Source organism: Panthera pardus, unplaced genomic scaffold (genome assembly GCF_024362965.1).
Source record: "Panthera pardus isolate Hobbes unplaced genomic scaffold, ASM2436296v1 HiC_scaffold_19, whole genome shotgun sequence".
NCBI classification, from domain to species: domain Eukaryota; kingdom Metazoa; phylum Chordata; class Mammalia; order Carnivora; family Felidae; genus Panthera; species Panthera pardus.
The window spans coordinates 12,460,521-12,475,941 of NW_026526754.1; the positions used below are offsets into that span (position 1 = coordinate 12,460,521).

General features: G+C 36.2%; 1 protein-coding gene across 12 annotated transcripts in view; it reads left to right on the forward strand.

The window, feature by feature from the left end:
* Positions 1 to 15,421, forward strand: part of HYDIN (HYDIN axonemal central pair apparatus protein) — a 433,704-nt gene that overhangs the window by 92,012 nt on the left and 326,271 nt on the right. For all 12 annotated transcript variants that reach the window (XR_008423557.1, XR_008423558.1, XR_008423559.1 and 9 more), the window contains 3 exons: positions 1,192 to 1,349; positions 3,397 to 3,522; positions 13,829 to 13,948. Coding sequence is in view for 9 of the 12 variants with exons in the window: in XM_053906649.1 (XP_053762624.1) it covers positions 1,215 to 1,349; positions 3,397 to 3,522; positions 13,829 to 13,948 (381 nt within the window). In the remaining 3 variants the exon portion in view is untranslated. The remainder of the gene's footprint in view (positions 1 to 1,191; positions 1,350 to 3,396; positions 3,523 to 13,828; positions 13,949 to 15,421) is intronic.

The window sequence follows — 15,421 nt, forward strand, 5'->3', positions numbered from 1 at the left end:
TTTTTAAAAAATGTTTTATTCAATTTTGAGAGACAGAGAGATACAGAGCGCTAACAGGGGAGGGGCAGAGACAGAGGGAGACACGGAATCTGAAGCAGGCTCCAGGGTCTGAGCCATCAGCATAGAGCCCGATGCAGGGCTCGAACCCACTAACTGTGAGATCATGACCTGAGCCGAAAAAGTTGGACACTTAATGGACTGAGCCATCCAGGTGCCTCAGATCTACTTTTGGACTGTCTACTATTTCAACCATTTATTCTCTGATTTTTTTTTTTTCCTTTTCTAAAATTTCATGTTCATTTCCTTGGATGTTTTGCTGCTTTAGTTTAGTGTACCTTATTAAAATTTTCACTCAGATTTATTTTTCTTTATGTACCTCTTTCTTCACTTGTTTTTTCCTGGTAATGACTTCTTGTCTTGTGAGGTTTGTAATGATTTTTACGGGTTTTTTTTTGACATGGTATCAAGCATTGTTAGGTGTTTTATTTATTTGTTTATTCCCTTTGGCACAGGGTTGGATAAACTAGTGTGCTATATTACTGAAAGTAGAAATCCCCATGTAGTTATAAATAGGCCCCCACAGTTGCAAGTATCCTCCTACAAGGCATAAGGAAGAATTTATGGAGGGCAGATGTCTTAGCTCTTTGATTTGGGATGTGGGGGGTGGCTGTTTAATAACTTATTTATGACTAAAAACTTCAAAAATTCTCCAGAAACTTCCTCATCCTTATCTCATCTCCTACTGGGTTTTTAGTCTCTGCCCAGCTGTGAAGGCCTGAAGCCTTATGTTTTTTTTCTGTTTGGAGGGTGTCATGAGAGAGAATTATCAAATAAGCCTATAAAGTAGCAAGCTATGAAGTGTATTTATTGAGCAGTGTTTACTTTTTTTGTCTTGGAGGATAAAAGTACCAAAATGTAAGAACTGCTTATATTTCCACATCTTGCCTGAGCTCACTCCAGAATCACTTGGTTTGTCTAAAAGGAACCCTAGATTTTGGAAGGAGGCCAACTCTGGACTAAGTACATGGAATAGATTCCTTTAGTTAAGGCATTTGTTACAAGAATTCAATGTGTTTTTGAAGATTGGTCTTTTCTAAAACTTTTGCATTTGAAAAAGCTTTTAATAAATTGTGACCCATATTCAGGAATTAGCTGTTATTTTCTCTAAAACTTTTTTATTTTCACTCCTAGGTGAATGAAAGAAAGAACTAAAGATGGCGGGTAGAAGACTCGAGGAGTCCATGGGGGCTGTTCAGATGGGGTTAGTCAGAATGCTGAAAGGGTTCCAAAGCAAGGTTTTGCCACCCTTAAATCCAAAGTTGGTTACAAAAGAAGAAGTAAATCGAATGGTAATGTATCTGAGACTTTCTGTGTAACATACCTAATGCAGCCTCCTCAGGAGGACGACAGCTGCTACTTGGCAGTCTCAGAGATCACATGGAGAAGTGCGGACTGATGAGATCCATTTAGATAACATGGTAGCTTGGGGCAGAGCACAGGCACCACTCAGAGCCGGGAGAGTTTTTGAAACCACGTACCTCAAAGTAGAGGCTTGAATTGCTTCAGTTAATCAGTTGAAGTAAGACTATGCAATCAAATTATTATGGTTTTCCAAATGTTGGGTTGAACCCTGTGAGACTGTGTAGTTCAAACCAATCAGATATCAGAATTTCATAGGGTTTAACTTAAATAATTTATTATGTGTTGATTGGCAAGAGTTGTTTCTGTTTGCATATTTGTAGAACATAGAGTATCAAAGTAAAGACTATATGATATCAAAGAAAAATACATTTTCCCTGTCCTTTAAAATAAAAAATATTTCTGGTTTTTTTTTTTTTTAATTTTTTTTTTTTCAACGTTTATTTATTTTTGGAACAGAGAGAGACAGAGCATGAATGGGGGAGGGGCAGAGAGAGAGGGAGACACAGAATCGGAAACAGCCTCCAGGCTCTGAGCCATCAGCCCAGAGCCTGACGCGGGGCTCGAACTCACGGACCGCGAGATCGTGACCTGGCTGAAGTCGGACGCTTAACCGACTGCGCCACCCAGGCGCCCCAAAATATTTCTGTTTTTAATGAGTTATAATAATTTGATGAGAACTGAATTATAAACTCATGCTATAGAGAATATCAACAATAATGTGTAGGGTTCGAGATGGTATTCACCATGTTTAAAAAACTAGTCTCAAGTTATGTTCTGATTGAAAAAATAAAACCTATCATCAATCACTTTTATGGTGGTTATAGTTTTGTATTTAAAGTAACTCCTGACATTTGCTTTTAAGATTTTATTATTTTTATTTAAACCGCAACACAGCTGAAATTTCCTAACATTTTAGTATTCTAATCTGGGTTCCAGTCAAAAAGAACCTCAAAAATGAAGTCGGAAGCTGTATTAGAAATATGCCTTCATTTAAATGGATTCAATCACAGAAATTAATTTTGTATGCATTTTGAAGAGCAGTGATTTTAACCCAAGGTGAAATCAATCAACTAAATTGTATAACCTCTGAATGTTTTAAAAAGTCTTGGTATATGCTCAAGCATGATGTTGCTGTCAGTGATCATCATCCCCCCTTGCATATAAAGTAAGCCCTGGAACATTCCAGAACAACAATAAGTAGATAATGGTGTTTGGTCCTGGGTAACTAAACCTTGTTGGGTTATTTAAATGATTTTTATTTAAATAATAGGTTACATCCCCCCCCCCCCCCCCCCCCCATAATATTAGAAAGTGTTAAAGCATTTTGTGTTCCTGTTTGGGTGTGTGACTATGACTGGCTGCTGGTTCTGGTGATGGATGGGCTTCAAGCTCTTTTAAAACAAGGTCTAAATGCGCTCTTGTGATTTCGAAAGAGTTCAAACTCATTCCTAAGCTGTGCAGTCACACTTCCTAGATCCTCCTCATTTCACAAGATTCCTCTTTAACCTGATACAGCAGGATAGTGAAAACACCCACAGGCTTTGTTTGTTGTAACTGGAGTTGAGAAATAGAAGCATTTCAAATTCCTTAGTTCTGAAGACCAGAAGTGATTTTGGAAGCAGGGTTGTATGTTCAGATGCTCCTTCTGAACATAAATGTTAAGCTCTTTGGATATGTTCCTGTGCAATTTCTTGACTCCCCTCCCTCCTCCCAGTTTCTTTTGTGTGATTTCTTAAAAATGACAAGGAAACAGCAACCACATGTCATTTCAAATTACTGTGCAAAGAGCTTAAAAGTCCACAGGTACTTCTCTTGTATTATTTAGTTAATTCAAATATTTTATAAGGGAACTTAGTGGCATTCCAGAATTACCCTGAAAGTTGCAAACACAAATTATTCATTACTGGCACTCATGAAAATACTTTTTCAGTATAACCATTTATGAATCTTCAGCTGTTTTCTTTTAAATTCTAGCTGACACCCTCGGAGTTCCTGAAGGAAATGTCCCTCACCACAGAGCAGAGACTGGCTAATACACGTTTGATGTGCCGACCACAGATCATCGAACTTTTAGATATGGGGGAAACAACACACCAAAAGGTAGCTGCTTTCTGTCATAGTTACCTATGAAGCAGGTCCTGGAATAATGTGAACATTCTAGAACAACAGTAACTAATAGCTATCATTTCTGGGATAAATCCTTATTGGGTTTGTGTATTCATTCATTCATTCATTCATTCATTCATTCAGAGAGTGCAAGCGGGGGAGGGGCAGAGGGAGAGGAAGAGAGAATCCCAAGCAGGCTCCATGTCCAGCATGGAACCTGATGTGGGGCTCAATCTCATGACCCTGAGATCATGACTTGAGCCGAAATCAAGAGTCACATGCTCAACTCATTAAGCCGTCCAGGCACTCCTGTGTTATATGTTCTTTTTCTACCTCTGTTGATCTTGATATCTATGATTTGATATGGAGAGAATTACAATTAATAAGTACAAATAACTTTTGAGGAGTCACATTTCTTTCCTAGCTACTTCTGGACACCGTTATTTATAGATTAGTAGTTCCAAGGATTCCAGTACCAAATCCAATTAAGTCATCTTAACACAACAACAAATCCCTTCTTACCTGAGCTGTCATCACTAGAAAGGAAGAAGGCGGAATTGTTTATTAAAGGAGACATTTGTTGTCTCTCCCGGCTCACTTCCAATAGCAAATGTATCCTTTTAGTCTCTAAGGGACAGTTATTTTAACCTGTTTCTGTATTTTAATGTAAACTGTATGTTCTAGGCTTTAGGAGCATATGATTATAAGATAAGGTCTTATTCCTACTTTTAAGTTAATTTCTTGAATTATATGCTTTACTTTTTATGTACAGATTATGGTATGAACGTCCATGAGTTTAACTGCTGGAGATCAGCCTCCTCTCAAAGGCTTCCTGGGTATTCCCGAGAGATTTTTCAGAGATCTTTCCCCGGATGAATGAGTCCCCGAGACTCATTTGCTCTTGCTGCAACACCATTGCCTCCCCTGTTTGGGATCTGCACAATATCTGCTCTTCTTCTGAGCGCTGCTAGCTTTAGTTATTGTTTCTTCTCTTCTCTGCCAGCACCCTCTACCTTTGAGGGCAGCGAACAAGGCTTTTCCCAAAGCTGATTCATCATTGTTCTTTTCCCATAGCGTGACTGAGACCAGACTATGAATATTTTCCTGTGTGTACTGCTTGTGTGTGTTTTAACATTGTGACCCTGCTATGAAGGATGAGGAAATTAGTATACTTTCCTATATCTCATCATTTCTCCTCTTTCTTCTTTCAACTCAGTTGGTTATTTTTACTTTATTTTCTGGAGTTTCATTTGTTCTTAGTTGGGTGATAGTCATCCCCTACTAATACCTTCAAGAAGAGCTTATGGAAACTGTATTTCCTTGGTTTTATGTGTTTGACAATATTTGTGTCTTGCCTTTATACCGAACTTCAGATTTGCCTTCATGGGTCACGTATATTCCTCGTAAGAGCTCTGTGGGCATTTTCCTCACCTTCTGGCTTTAATGGTAAGCAGAAGAAAGATGCATAATGGTATGTAGAGGTGTGATGACACCGGCTTGATTTATAGAGACTTGAATCTTTTAGCACATATGCCCCAAGATTGTTTATTCTAATTTAATATCCAGTGATTTTATTAGGGTGTGACTAAACTTTTCTTGAGATACTATCTATCTTTAGTTTACTTCTAGAAAGTTTTTCTTGAATTACCCATTATTTGTTCTTGCCATTTTTGGTTCTTTTTTTTTTTTCTGCTCATTTACATTTCCTTGTTATTATATCCATCAGGGTATCCTCTGTGTCCCTTACTTTGAGTTTTGTGTATGTATGTTTCTCTTATAATTCACCCTTATGCTTGACTAATTTGACACTTCTGGGTTCTCTCACAGCATTTGACTCAGTGTCTCTTTCTTATACCTTTTTTTTTTTTTTAATTTTTTTTAACGTTTATTTATTTTTGGGACAGAGAGAGACAGAGCATGAACGGGGGAGGGGCAGAGAGAGAGGAAGACACAGAATCGGAAGCAGGCTCCAGGCTCTGAGCCATCAGCCCAGAGCCCAATGCGGGGCTCGAACTCACGGACCGCGAGATCATGACCTGAGCCGAAGTCAGACGCTTAACCGACTGAGCCACCCAGGCGCCCCTCTTATACCTTTTTATTCACTTGTAGCTCAGATATGATACTCCTTTGGTTTTCTTCCAACTTCACTGGCTGTTTTTGTCTTATTTATTTATTTACTTATTTATTTATTTATTTATTTATTTATTTATTTATTTATTTATTTATTTATTTTGATGGCTTTCCTCTTCCTGATCGCTAAATGTACTTTTACGACGAGTAGTGAGCTCCCCATTACTTGCTCCTTCAACTTCTTTCTCTTTTCAACTCATTCTTTAGGTGACTCCTTCTAGGAATAAGGCTTTAAATCCTACTTTTTAAATGATTACTTTCATAATTATTTCTTCTGCTATGGCCTATGTTCTGAACTCTGAATCGCGTATTCAGCCCAATGAATGATTGGCAGCTCAGACTGAAAATATCTAAGATCTCATGTTTGTGTTATGTTCCTTTCCTGAAGATGTGATCTCTTCTCTTTTGTCTCCTTCCTCTAGTATATAGTACCCCCATTTATCTTTTTCCTCAGGCCAGAAACCTACCTTGGAGTTATCTCGGATTCCTCTCTTTTTCTTGCATCTTATATGAGGTCCAATGACAAATGCTATAACAAATATATATTTGTTATATATATATTTATATATATCTGCTTTCACAAATATATATTTAATCAAACTACTTCTCACCACCTCCACCACCACCCTCCCAGTTCAAGCCACCATCCTATAGACTACTGAAGTAGTCTCCCTGTTTCCATCTCATTGCCCCATCATCAGTTCTGCACAAAGAAGAATTATTTTTTAAAAATGTGAATTAGAACATGTTACTTCCATATCTAAAACCATCCAACAGCTTCCTATTGCCCTCAGAGTTATAAGACTGTGCATCATCTAATCCTACCTACTTCTCTCATAGACCTCGTTTTCTTCCACTCTTCCTGTTTCATTGTCTTCTAGCTATGCTATATCCATCAGCTGCTCTTCGAACATTCAGAGATAATTCCCACCCCAGGGCCTTTGTACTTGCTATTCCTTCTAACTGGAATGTTATTCTCTCAGATCTTTGCATGGCTTGCTTCACATCTCTACTTGGATGACTTTTTCTCAGAGAGGCCATCCCTTGACCACCTCCTGAAGAGAGCATACATCCTGCATTCACTCTTTCTCCTTGTCCTATTTTAGTTTACTTCATGGCATATCACTGCCTGACCTCATATTATATATTTCTTTATTTCTACTTTTTTTATCCATTTCCCCCAAGAATGTAAGCTTCCTGAGGTCAAGGACTTTGTTGGCTTTGTTCAGTACTATATGCTTAACATATGAAAAATATTGGAAACTCAATTAGTATTTATTGAGTGAACACATGAATTTTTCATCTCTTTGATTGCTTTTTTTTATTCCCTGCGCTCTTAATTATTTGCTTGGTGCTCTCAGATTTTTTCCATTATGTTTTTTGAGTTTATAGTGAAATGGTGTGGCTAATATTTTCATTGCTTCATGGCAACTTTTCTGTTAACTATTCTTCATTTGCCATTTCTTATTTTTTTTGTTCTTGAAGTTTGTATAGATCTTGATTTATCATTATTATTATCATTACCACTCATTTTCAAAAGGAAGAAGGACATTTTTCCTGGGCTTGCTATTGCAGGCAGTTACTGTTGAGGCAGGGCCTGGCAGTGTCCCAGACCAGCAGGAATCCTCCACGATTCTCCATGCAGAGTTTTATGAAAGAGGATTGTGTGTTGTGTTTATTTGGAAGAGGACTGAGAAGAAGGAAGGAAGAATGACTGAATTGTGTTAGCCTTTCCTTCTCCCCAGAGTTGTGACTTGTAGGGACCCTTCTGATTCACAGTTTTTCTCTTCTAGCCTGTCTCAGTGACAAGCTGCTTCCTATAAATATGCAGATTTATGTGTAGCCCTAATCAGCCCAGCCTTCCTTACTATTTACTGGTGCTAGATGACATCCAGGGGATTTCTTGTTGCCCTTCCTATTATTCCAGACAAGGAGTTGGTGGTTTTGCCTATCAGAGTATGTCGTCTGCTTTGATCTGTATTGTGCCAGCCTCACCAGAGATCTGAAGTTGTGGACGTTCTCACTGGGCATCTTCTCTCAACCCTGGTTATTTGTGGCAGGAGGGGTGGGGAAGGGAACTCACACTGCCAGTTACAGCCTACACGCAGTCCATCTGGGATTCTAAGTGTCGTTTATGCTGAGATCCGTTGTCTCCTTCTGCACCACAGTGCCTTTGTCATATATTCAGTGATCCATATGCAAGGATCTGTTTCTGGACTTTTCCACGCTATTGGTCAATTTATTTTAATCCACACCACAGCGTTTTAGTTGCTATATATTTGAATATCTATAAATATAATAAGATACTTTGTTCTTTAAAGGTATTTACTCTTAGGAATTTTCAAAAGTATCTTGGCTTCTTTTGGCTCTTTGCATTGCCATATACATTTTAGAATCAATTTATTAATCAGAGAGATTTTGATTGAGATTGCATTGTCTATAAATTAACTTAGGGAGAATTTATATCCTCGTGATATTAATTCTTTTAATCCACGGACATAGTGTATCTCCCGTTTCTTGAAACCTTCTTTAATTTCTCTCAGTGAAGTTTGATAGTTTTCCCTATAGAGATCTTTTCATATCTGTTCTATTTTAGTCTCAGGTATTTGGGTGCAATGTTATATTTGGGTGCAATGTTATATAATGTGATTTTCCCTCACTTTAACATTTTTGTTTTATTTATTGAAAGATAACTTCTAATAGTATCTATCTGAAAATTTCCTTTTTAACTCTTGCCACTCTCATTTTTAATTGTAATACTTCATCTATGGATTTATTTGGATTGTCTTTGAAAATACTTATTACCTTTGAATAATGGCAGTTTTATTTCTTTCTTTCCCATCTTGAATGTTTACAAATTAATAGATAATTTTTTAGAGAAGTTTTAGGTTTATAGAAAAATTGATTGAGAAGTACAGAGAGTTCTCACATGCCCCATTTCCCTACCCTACCACACACATTTGTCCCTATTATTTATATCTTGTATTAGTGTGGTAGTTTTTTTGTTTGTTTGTTTTTTTTACAATTGGTGAGCCAATATTGATACATTATTATTAACTAAAGTCCATAGTTAACACTGGGGTTCACCGTGCATCTGTATATTCTATAATAGCTTTTGACAGATGTGTAATGACATAGATCTGTCATAACTGTATCATAGAGAATAGCTTCACTGCCCTAAAAATCATGTGTTCAAGTAGCCATCTTTCCCTCCCACCCCCTGAACCAGTGATAATCACTTTTCCAGAATGTCATATATCTGAAATCATATAGTATGTATCCTTTTCTGATTGGCTTCTCTCAGCAGTATGTTTTTAAGGTTCCTTTTAATCTTAATTTTTTACATATTTCACCTGCTTCTCTGAATTTACTACTAGGTTTAATAGAATACTGAGTACAAGTTATGATCAAAGGTATCCTGTCTTGCTTCCTAAAGTAAAAGAAAAAAAACCCCAGCATGTTAACATTAAGTGTAATGTTATTATTTTCTTTGTGAGGATCTGGATACTCTCTGTCAGACTGAGGAAGTTACCTGTTTTGCTTTGTGTGCTAGGAGTTTTTTTTTTTTTTTATTGTGAATAGATACTTAATTTTATCAAATGTTTTTCTACATCTATTGAAATGATTGTAATAATTTTCTCCTTTATTCTCTTGTGTCGAAAATACATTGTAAGTAAAAATTTTATTGAATTTGTGAGTGTGTATGTGGGTGTATTATGAGCACATAGCTTGATGAATTTTCACAAAGTAAGGATACTCATATCACCACCACTCAGATGAAGCAATGTAAGATATAACATTACTGGCATCCTGGAAGCTTTCTTATGTCCTTCTCTGTCATTACCTTTCCCTCTTCTTCAGAAGAACTGCTGATCACAGGTTTATTTTTTCTTTATTCAATCTCATATGAGTGGAATACCACAGTATATACTCTTTAATTTCTGGCTAATTTAACTCAATATATTAAGTTTTGAAGATTTGTGTTGTGCTTAGTAATAGGTGGTTCATTTTTATCGTTGTATGGTATTCCACTGTATGACTACACCACCAGATGTTTATCCATTTTACTGTTGATGAGCATTTGGCTTTTCCCACATTTTGGATCTTATAAATGATGGTGTTATAAACAGTCTTGTACATTTCTTTTAGTGCACACGTATGCATTTCTATTGGGCCTACACATAAAAGTGGAATTTCTAGGTGATAGGCTATGCATATGTGTCTGTTTAGTAGTAACTGCCAGTTTTTAAAGTGTTTGTACCGTCATATGGCCATTAGCTGTGTGTGGGAATTCCAGTTGGAATTGCTAATACTTGCTAATGCTTAACATTGTCAGTTTCTTTAATTGAAATGATTCTATTGGGAGTGTAGTGTTGTCATGGTGTGGCTTAATTTTCAGTTTCTTGATTTCTAATGAGGTTAAGCAACTTTTCATGTATATTAGCCATCTGGTTATCATCTTTTATAAATTGCATGTTTATGTGCTTTGTCCATTTCTTACTGTTTTGTATAAGTTCATATATCCTGGAGATTAGTCCTTTATCAGTTATGTGTATTACAAATAATCTTCTCCCATTCTTTGGATTTCTTTTTCATTTCTTAAGGGAATCTTTTGATGAACATGTTTCAAATTTCAATATGACTTAATTTATGAAATTATGACTTAATAATTAATAATTATGACTTAATATATGAAATTTACTGTCAAATTGGTTTCCATATAACACCCAGTGCTCATCCCAAAAGGTGCCCTCCTCAATACCCATCACCCACCCTGCCCTCCCTCCCACCCTGCCCTCCCTCCCACCCTGCCCTCCCTCCCACCCCCCATCAACCCTCAGTTTGTTCTCAGTTTTTAACAGTCTCTTATGCTTTGGCTCTCTCCCACTCTAACCTCTTTTTTTTTTTTTTTTTCCTTCCCCTCCCCCATGGGTTTCTGTTATGTTTCTCAGGATCCACATAAGAGTGAAACCATATGGTATCTGTCTTTCTCTGTATGGCTTATTTCACTTAGCATCACCCTCTCCAGTTCCATCCATGTTGCTACAAAAGGCCATATTTCATTTTTTCTCATTGCCACGTAGTATTCCATTGTGTATATAAACCACAATTTCTTTATCCATTCATCAGTTGATGGACATTTAGGCTCTTTCCATAATTTGGCTATTGTTGAGAGTGCCGCTATAAACATTGGGGTACAGGTGCCCCTATGCATCAGTACTCCTGTATCCCTTGGATAAATTCCTAGCAGTGCTATTGCTGGGTCATAGGGTAGGTCTATTTTTAATTTTCTGAGGAACCTCCACACTGCTTTCCAGAGCGGCTGCACCAATTTGCATTCCCACCAACAGTGCAAGAGGGTTCCTGTTTCTTATTGGTTTTTAAATTTATGTTTTGTATTTTCTGTGCCCCATTAAAGAACATTTTGCATTCTTCAACATCGTGAAGATATTCCTCTTGGTCTTCTTCTGAAAACATTGTTTTAACCTTTCATATTGAGAGCTTTGATACCCTTGGAATGGTGTATGATAGGGATTAAATTGATATTTTTCATATGGAATATCCAGTTAACCCAACACCGTTCATTGAAGAGAATTTCTCTTCCTCAATGCTTGTTAGTGTTACCTTTGTCATAAATCAAGTGATGATATATTTAAGGATTTGTTTCTGGGCTTTTAAATCTGGTATATTTGTTTTTATGATAAATCTTGTGCTAACATTTCACTATTTTAATTATTGATAAATAACAGTATATGATATGTAATAATATAATAAATCTTGCTGCCTGATAAAGCAAGCCCTCCTATCTTGTTCTTCAAATGTATCTTGTCTATTCTTGGTCCCTTTGTTTTACATATAAATTTTGTAATCAGCTTTTTAATTTTCAAAAAAATTTTCTACCAGGATTTTTTTTATTGGATTGCATTGAATTTTTAGATCAGTTTGCGGAGTATTTGACATCCTTAAAATATTGTCTTTCAATTCATGAACATGGTATTATTACTGTATTTACATAGGTCTTCTTTAATTCCTCTCAGTAATATCTTGTGGCTTTTCTAGTTGAAGGTTTTACACATCTTTCATTGGATTTATTTCTATGTATTTTATGTTTTGGGAGGCTATTAAATCGTATTGTTTATATATTTTATTTCCTAAATGTTCATTGTTAGTACCTAGTAATATAATTGATTTTTATTTGTTGGCCTCATACTCAGTGACCTTGATAAATAATTTATTAATTGTAACTTCTAATAGTTTATCTATAAGTTGTTTTGAATTTTCTAAGTAAACAATTTTTCTTCTTATGACAATTTTGTTTCTTTTTAATGAGCTTCTGTTAAAACAACTTTGAATTTCTGAGTTATACCCAATTTGATCATGATGTGTTATCCTTTTTATATACTGTGAGTTTCAATTTGCTAATGTTTTATTCCTTTAAAAAAAACTCTATCGTTTCTAAGACTAGCCTATAGTTTTCCTTTCTCCCACCATCTTTCTTAGTTATATGAAAGTTATGCTAACATCATCGAGTTGGGAGACATTAATTTTTTTTCTTTCCTTTAGGAGAGGTCCTATAATATTTGATTTGTATCTTTAAATGTTTGCTAGAATTTGCTTGTAAAGTTATTTGGGCTGGAGTTTTCTCTATGAAAATGTTTTACTTACAGTTTTAATTTATCTAATGGTTACAGAACTACTAAAATTTTCTTTGTTTTTGTGCTACTTTTGATAAATTTTATTTTCTTAAGATATGTACTTTTTAATGTACATTTTACCATTTATTGACATACTATCCATTTGTTATCTTTTTACATAGTTCAGTTTCTGTTGTAATATCCCTATTTTCATTCTTTATCTTGGCTTATTGTAACTTTTGTCTTATTTTCTTGATCATGCTCATTAGGTATTTTATCAATTTTATCAGTCTTTTTAAAGACTCAACTTTTGGCTTTGTTGATTCTGTAGTATGGTTACTTTCTATTTCATTATTTTTTGCTGTTGTTTTTGTTATGTCGCTTTTTCATTTGTTTGGTCTTTCTTTCTTTCTTTCTTTCTTTCTTTCTTATGTTTGCTATTGCTTTTCTAAATTATTGAGATGGTTGCTTACATCTTCACTTTCCAACCTATACTAAGGTGCCCCAGGGTGCAACTATAAACTCACAGGGCATCATGTGATATTCTAAAATTTTAAGGAAACATGGCAATACTCAAAACCTGTTGGGTACTACACAAGCTAATAGTTTGAGATAATTCATAATTTCAACATTAGATCAGACTGTCTTGTTAGCTTTTCAGTGCCTCCAAGCAGATATTTGTTGATACAGTTTTTCTTGTTATTTTAATAGGGGGATTGGTTCAAAGTATTCACCATTGACATAAATGGAAGTTTTGGGTTGGTGTTCTAATTAGCCTATATTTTTTTAACTGAGGACAAAATCTTCTACTTTGTTTTGTATTAAACAAGTTGATGGCAGTGAGAAAGAATGAAGTCTGGCCATTTGTAGCAACGTGGATGGAACTGGAGAGTATTATGCTAAGTTAATAAGTCAGGCAAAGGAAGATGGATACCATATGTTTTCACTCTTATGTGGATCCTGAGAAAGTTAACAGAAGACCGGGGCGGGGAGGGAAAGGGGGGTAAAAAGTTACAGAGAGGGAAGGAGGCAAGCCATAAGAGACCCTTAAATACTGAGAACAAACTGAGGGTTGATGGGGGGTGGGGGAGAGGGGAAAGTGGGTGATGGGCATTGAGGAGGGCACCTGTTGGGATGAGCATTCAGAGTTGTATGGAAACCATTTTGACAATAAATTATATATATATATATATATGTATATATATATATATATACATATATATATATATATACACACACACACACACACACGTATATTTATATATATATATATAAATACATATACATACATATACATGTATGTATACACACATATATATTAATTATATATATATACATATATATACATATAATAAACAAGTTGATCACAGTAACTTTACTACTTATAACAATTATTGTTTATAGTAGTTACTCCTTTCTGAGTATTTCCTATGTTTTTAGTGTTAGTATCCATAGGTCTATATAGTATTTTCATATCTTCCCCAGTCATTTCTGCCACTGTGTGACTATATAATGGATTTATTCTTTCAATGCAGTTTTCAGGAATTGACCTGGATCAGGCATTATTCCAGCCCTTTCCATCAGAAATTGTGTTTCAGAACTATACTCCCTGTGAAGTCTATGAAGTTCCACTGGTTTTGAGAAACAATGACAAAGTGAGTATGTTTGCTGAATGTACCTCTCATGGAATATAAAAAGGGATTAAATAAAATGGAATCCTGTAGGATCTTAGATGGATTCTAAGAAAATAGTTGAAAACATGCCCTTTGACTATAAGCTTAATGAAGACAAGACTGGGTTGGTGTGTTCATACATGTTCAGGCCCAAGTCAATGCCCACCAAATGGTCAACTCCCAACATGTGCAGTAACATTTTTTGAGTAAAATATTGGTTAGGGAAATGTCATGAAGTTCTTATGTGTGACTGGTTCAAGACAATTACTCTTCATGCTTACATACTGTGTGTTAGAGCCACCGTTTCCCACAAGAAGGTATAAACTCTACTCATATGAATTGAGGTTGTTCAGCCAAATTATTTATACTTTATAAATTGTATTTAAGAAAAAAATCTCCAAAAAAAATGGAGTTCCTGTTCCCCTTTTTCTGTCTCCTCCCTTCTACCTCAGATAGCCTTCAGATTTTGTCTATAGATAGTTTTGGACAGCTTCTCCCACTGTCTATACCTTGTCCTTTTCTGGTTGCCACTGAATCTCTTCTCAATCCATATGCCTTTTCTCCCCAAGAGATAAATTAGGGTTTACTTCAAGAAAAAAGTATTAAGTTCCTGAAGATTTCCTGGACATGTAACAATAATGGAAGAAAGAATAATGTGGGAGGTCAGCATGAAGCACAGTTAAAGTGTGAAAAGTAGTCAGATGGGGAGGAAGGCATCTGAGAGATGCTAAACTTCAGATGTGAAGGCAGGTAGGAATACCTCAGGAGTTTGAGAGTGTGGAGACAAAAAGCCTAGCTGTAAGAGAAAAGAAAAAAAATAAAGACTATGCAAGAACTTGCAGTTATATTTGGCAGTAACTCATTAAAGGAATCAGTGATGCCTTTCAGAGATCAATGGGGTGATTTAGTGGCAGCAAAGTCAGACTCTGAAGAAAATGGTGTATTTAGTTCTTGGCAGCAGAAGTGTTAGCAAGAGAAGCTCAAGGGACAGAAGTTAAAAGGGTAGTCAGAGAGAAGAAAGAGAATCTGAGATGCTCAGGATTAGGCCCCTAGACCTCAAGAAGAGATACTTTACATACACAGTAGGGCTCTCTCTTTTCATGTAGGACTGCCAACCAAGTCACTTTGTCACTTCCACTTCTCTTTTTCCCTTTCGCCATGACTTTTTGACTCTTGCTCAGGTATTTTAAGGCTATTAAAGAAAGAGGAGCTAGCCCAAGGGTACTTTGGCCACTCCTGCTCAGCCCTAAATAAGACACGATTCCCAGCAGGCATATACGAGCAAGTAAAGGGTATAGGGCATGTGTCAGTTTTGTCTGCCAGAGGGCACTCACTTCTCATGGGTAACCCAACACCTCTTGGTTATATGCTGCTGTGCTGTTAGACCTCATGAAAGGAGGGTCCCCCTCCAGGGAAAGTCCAGCTGCCAAAAGCAGATAGATTTCTCTAGCCTAG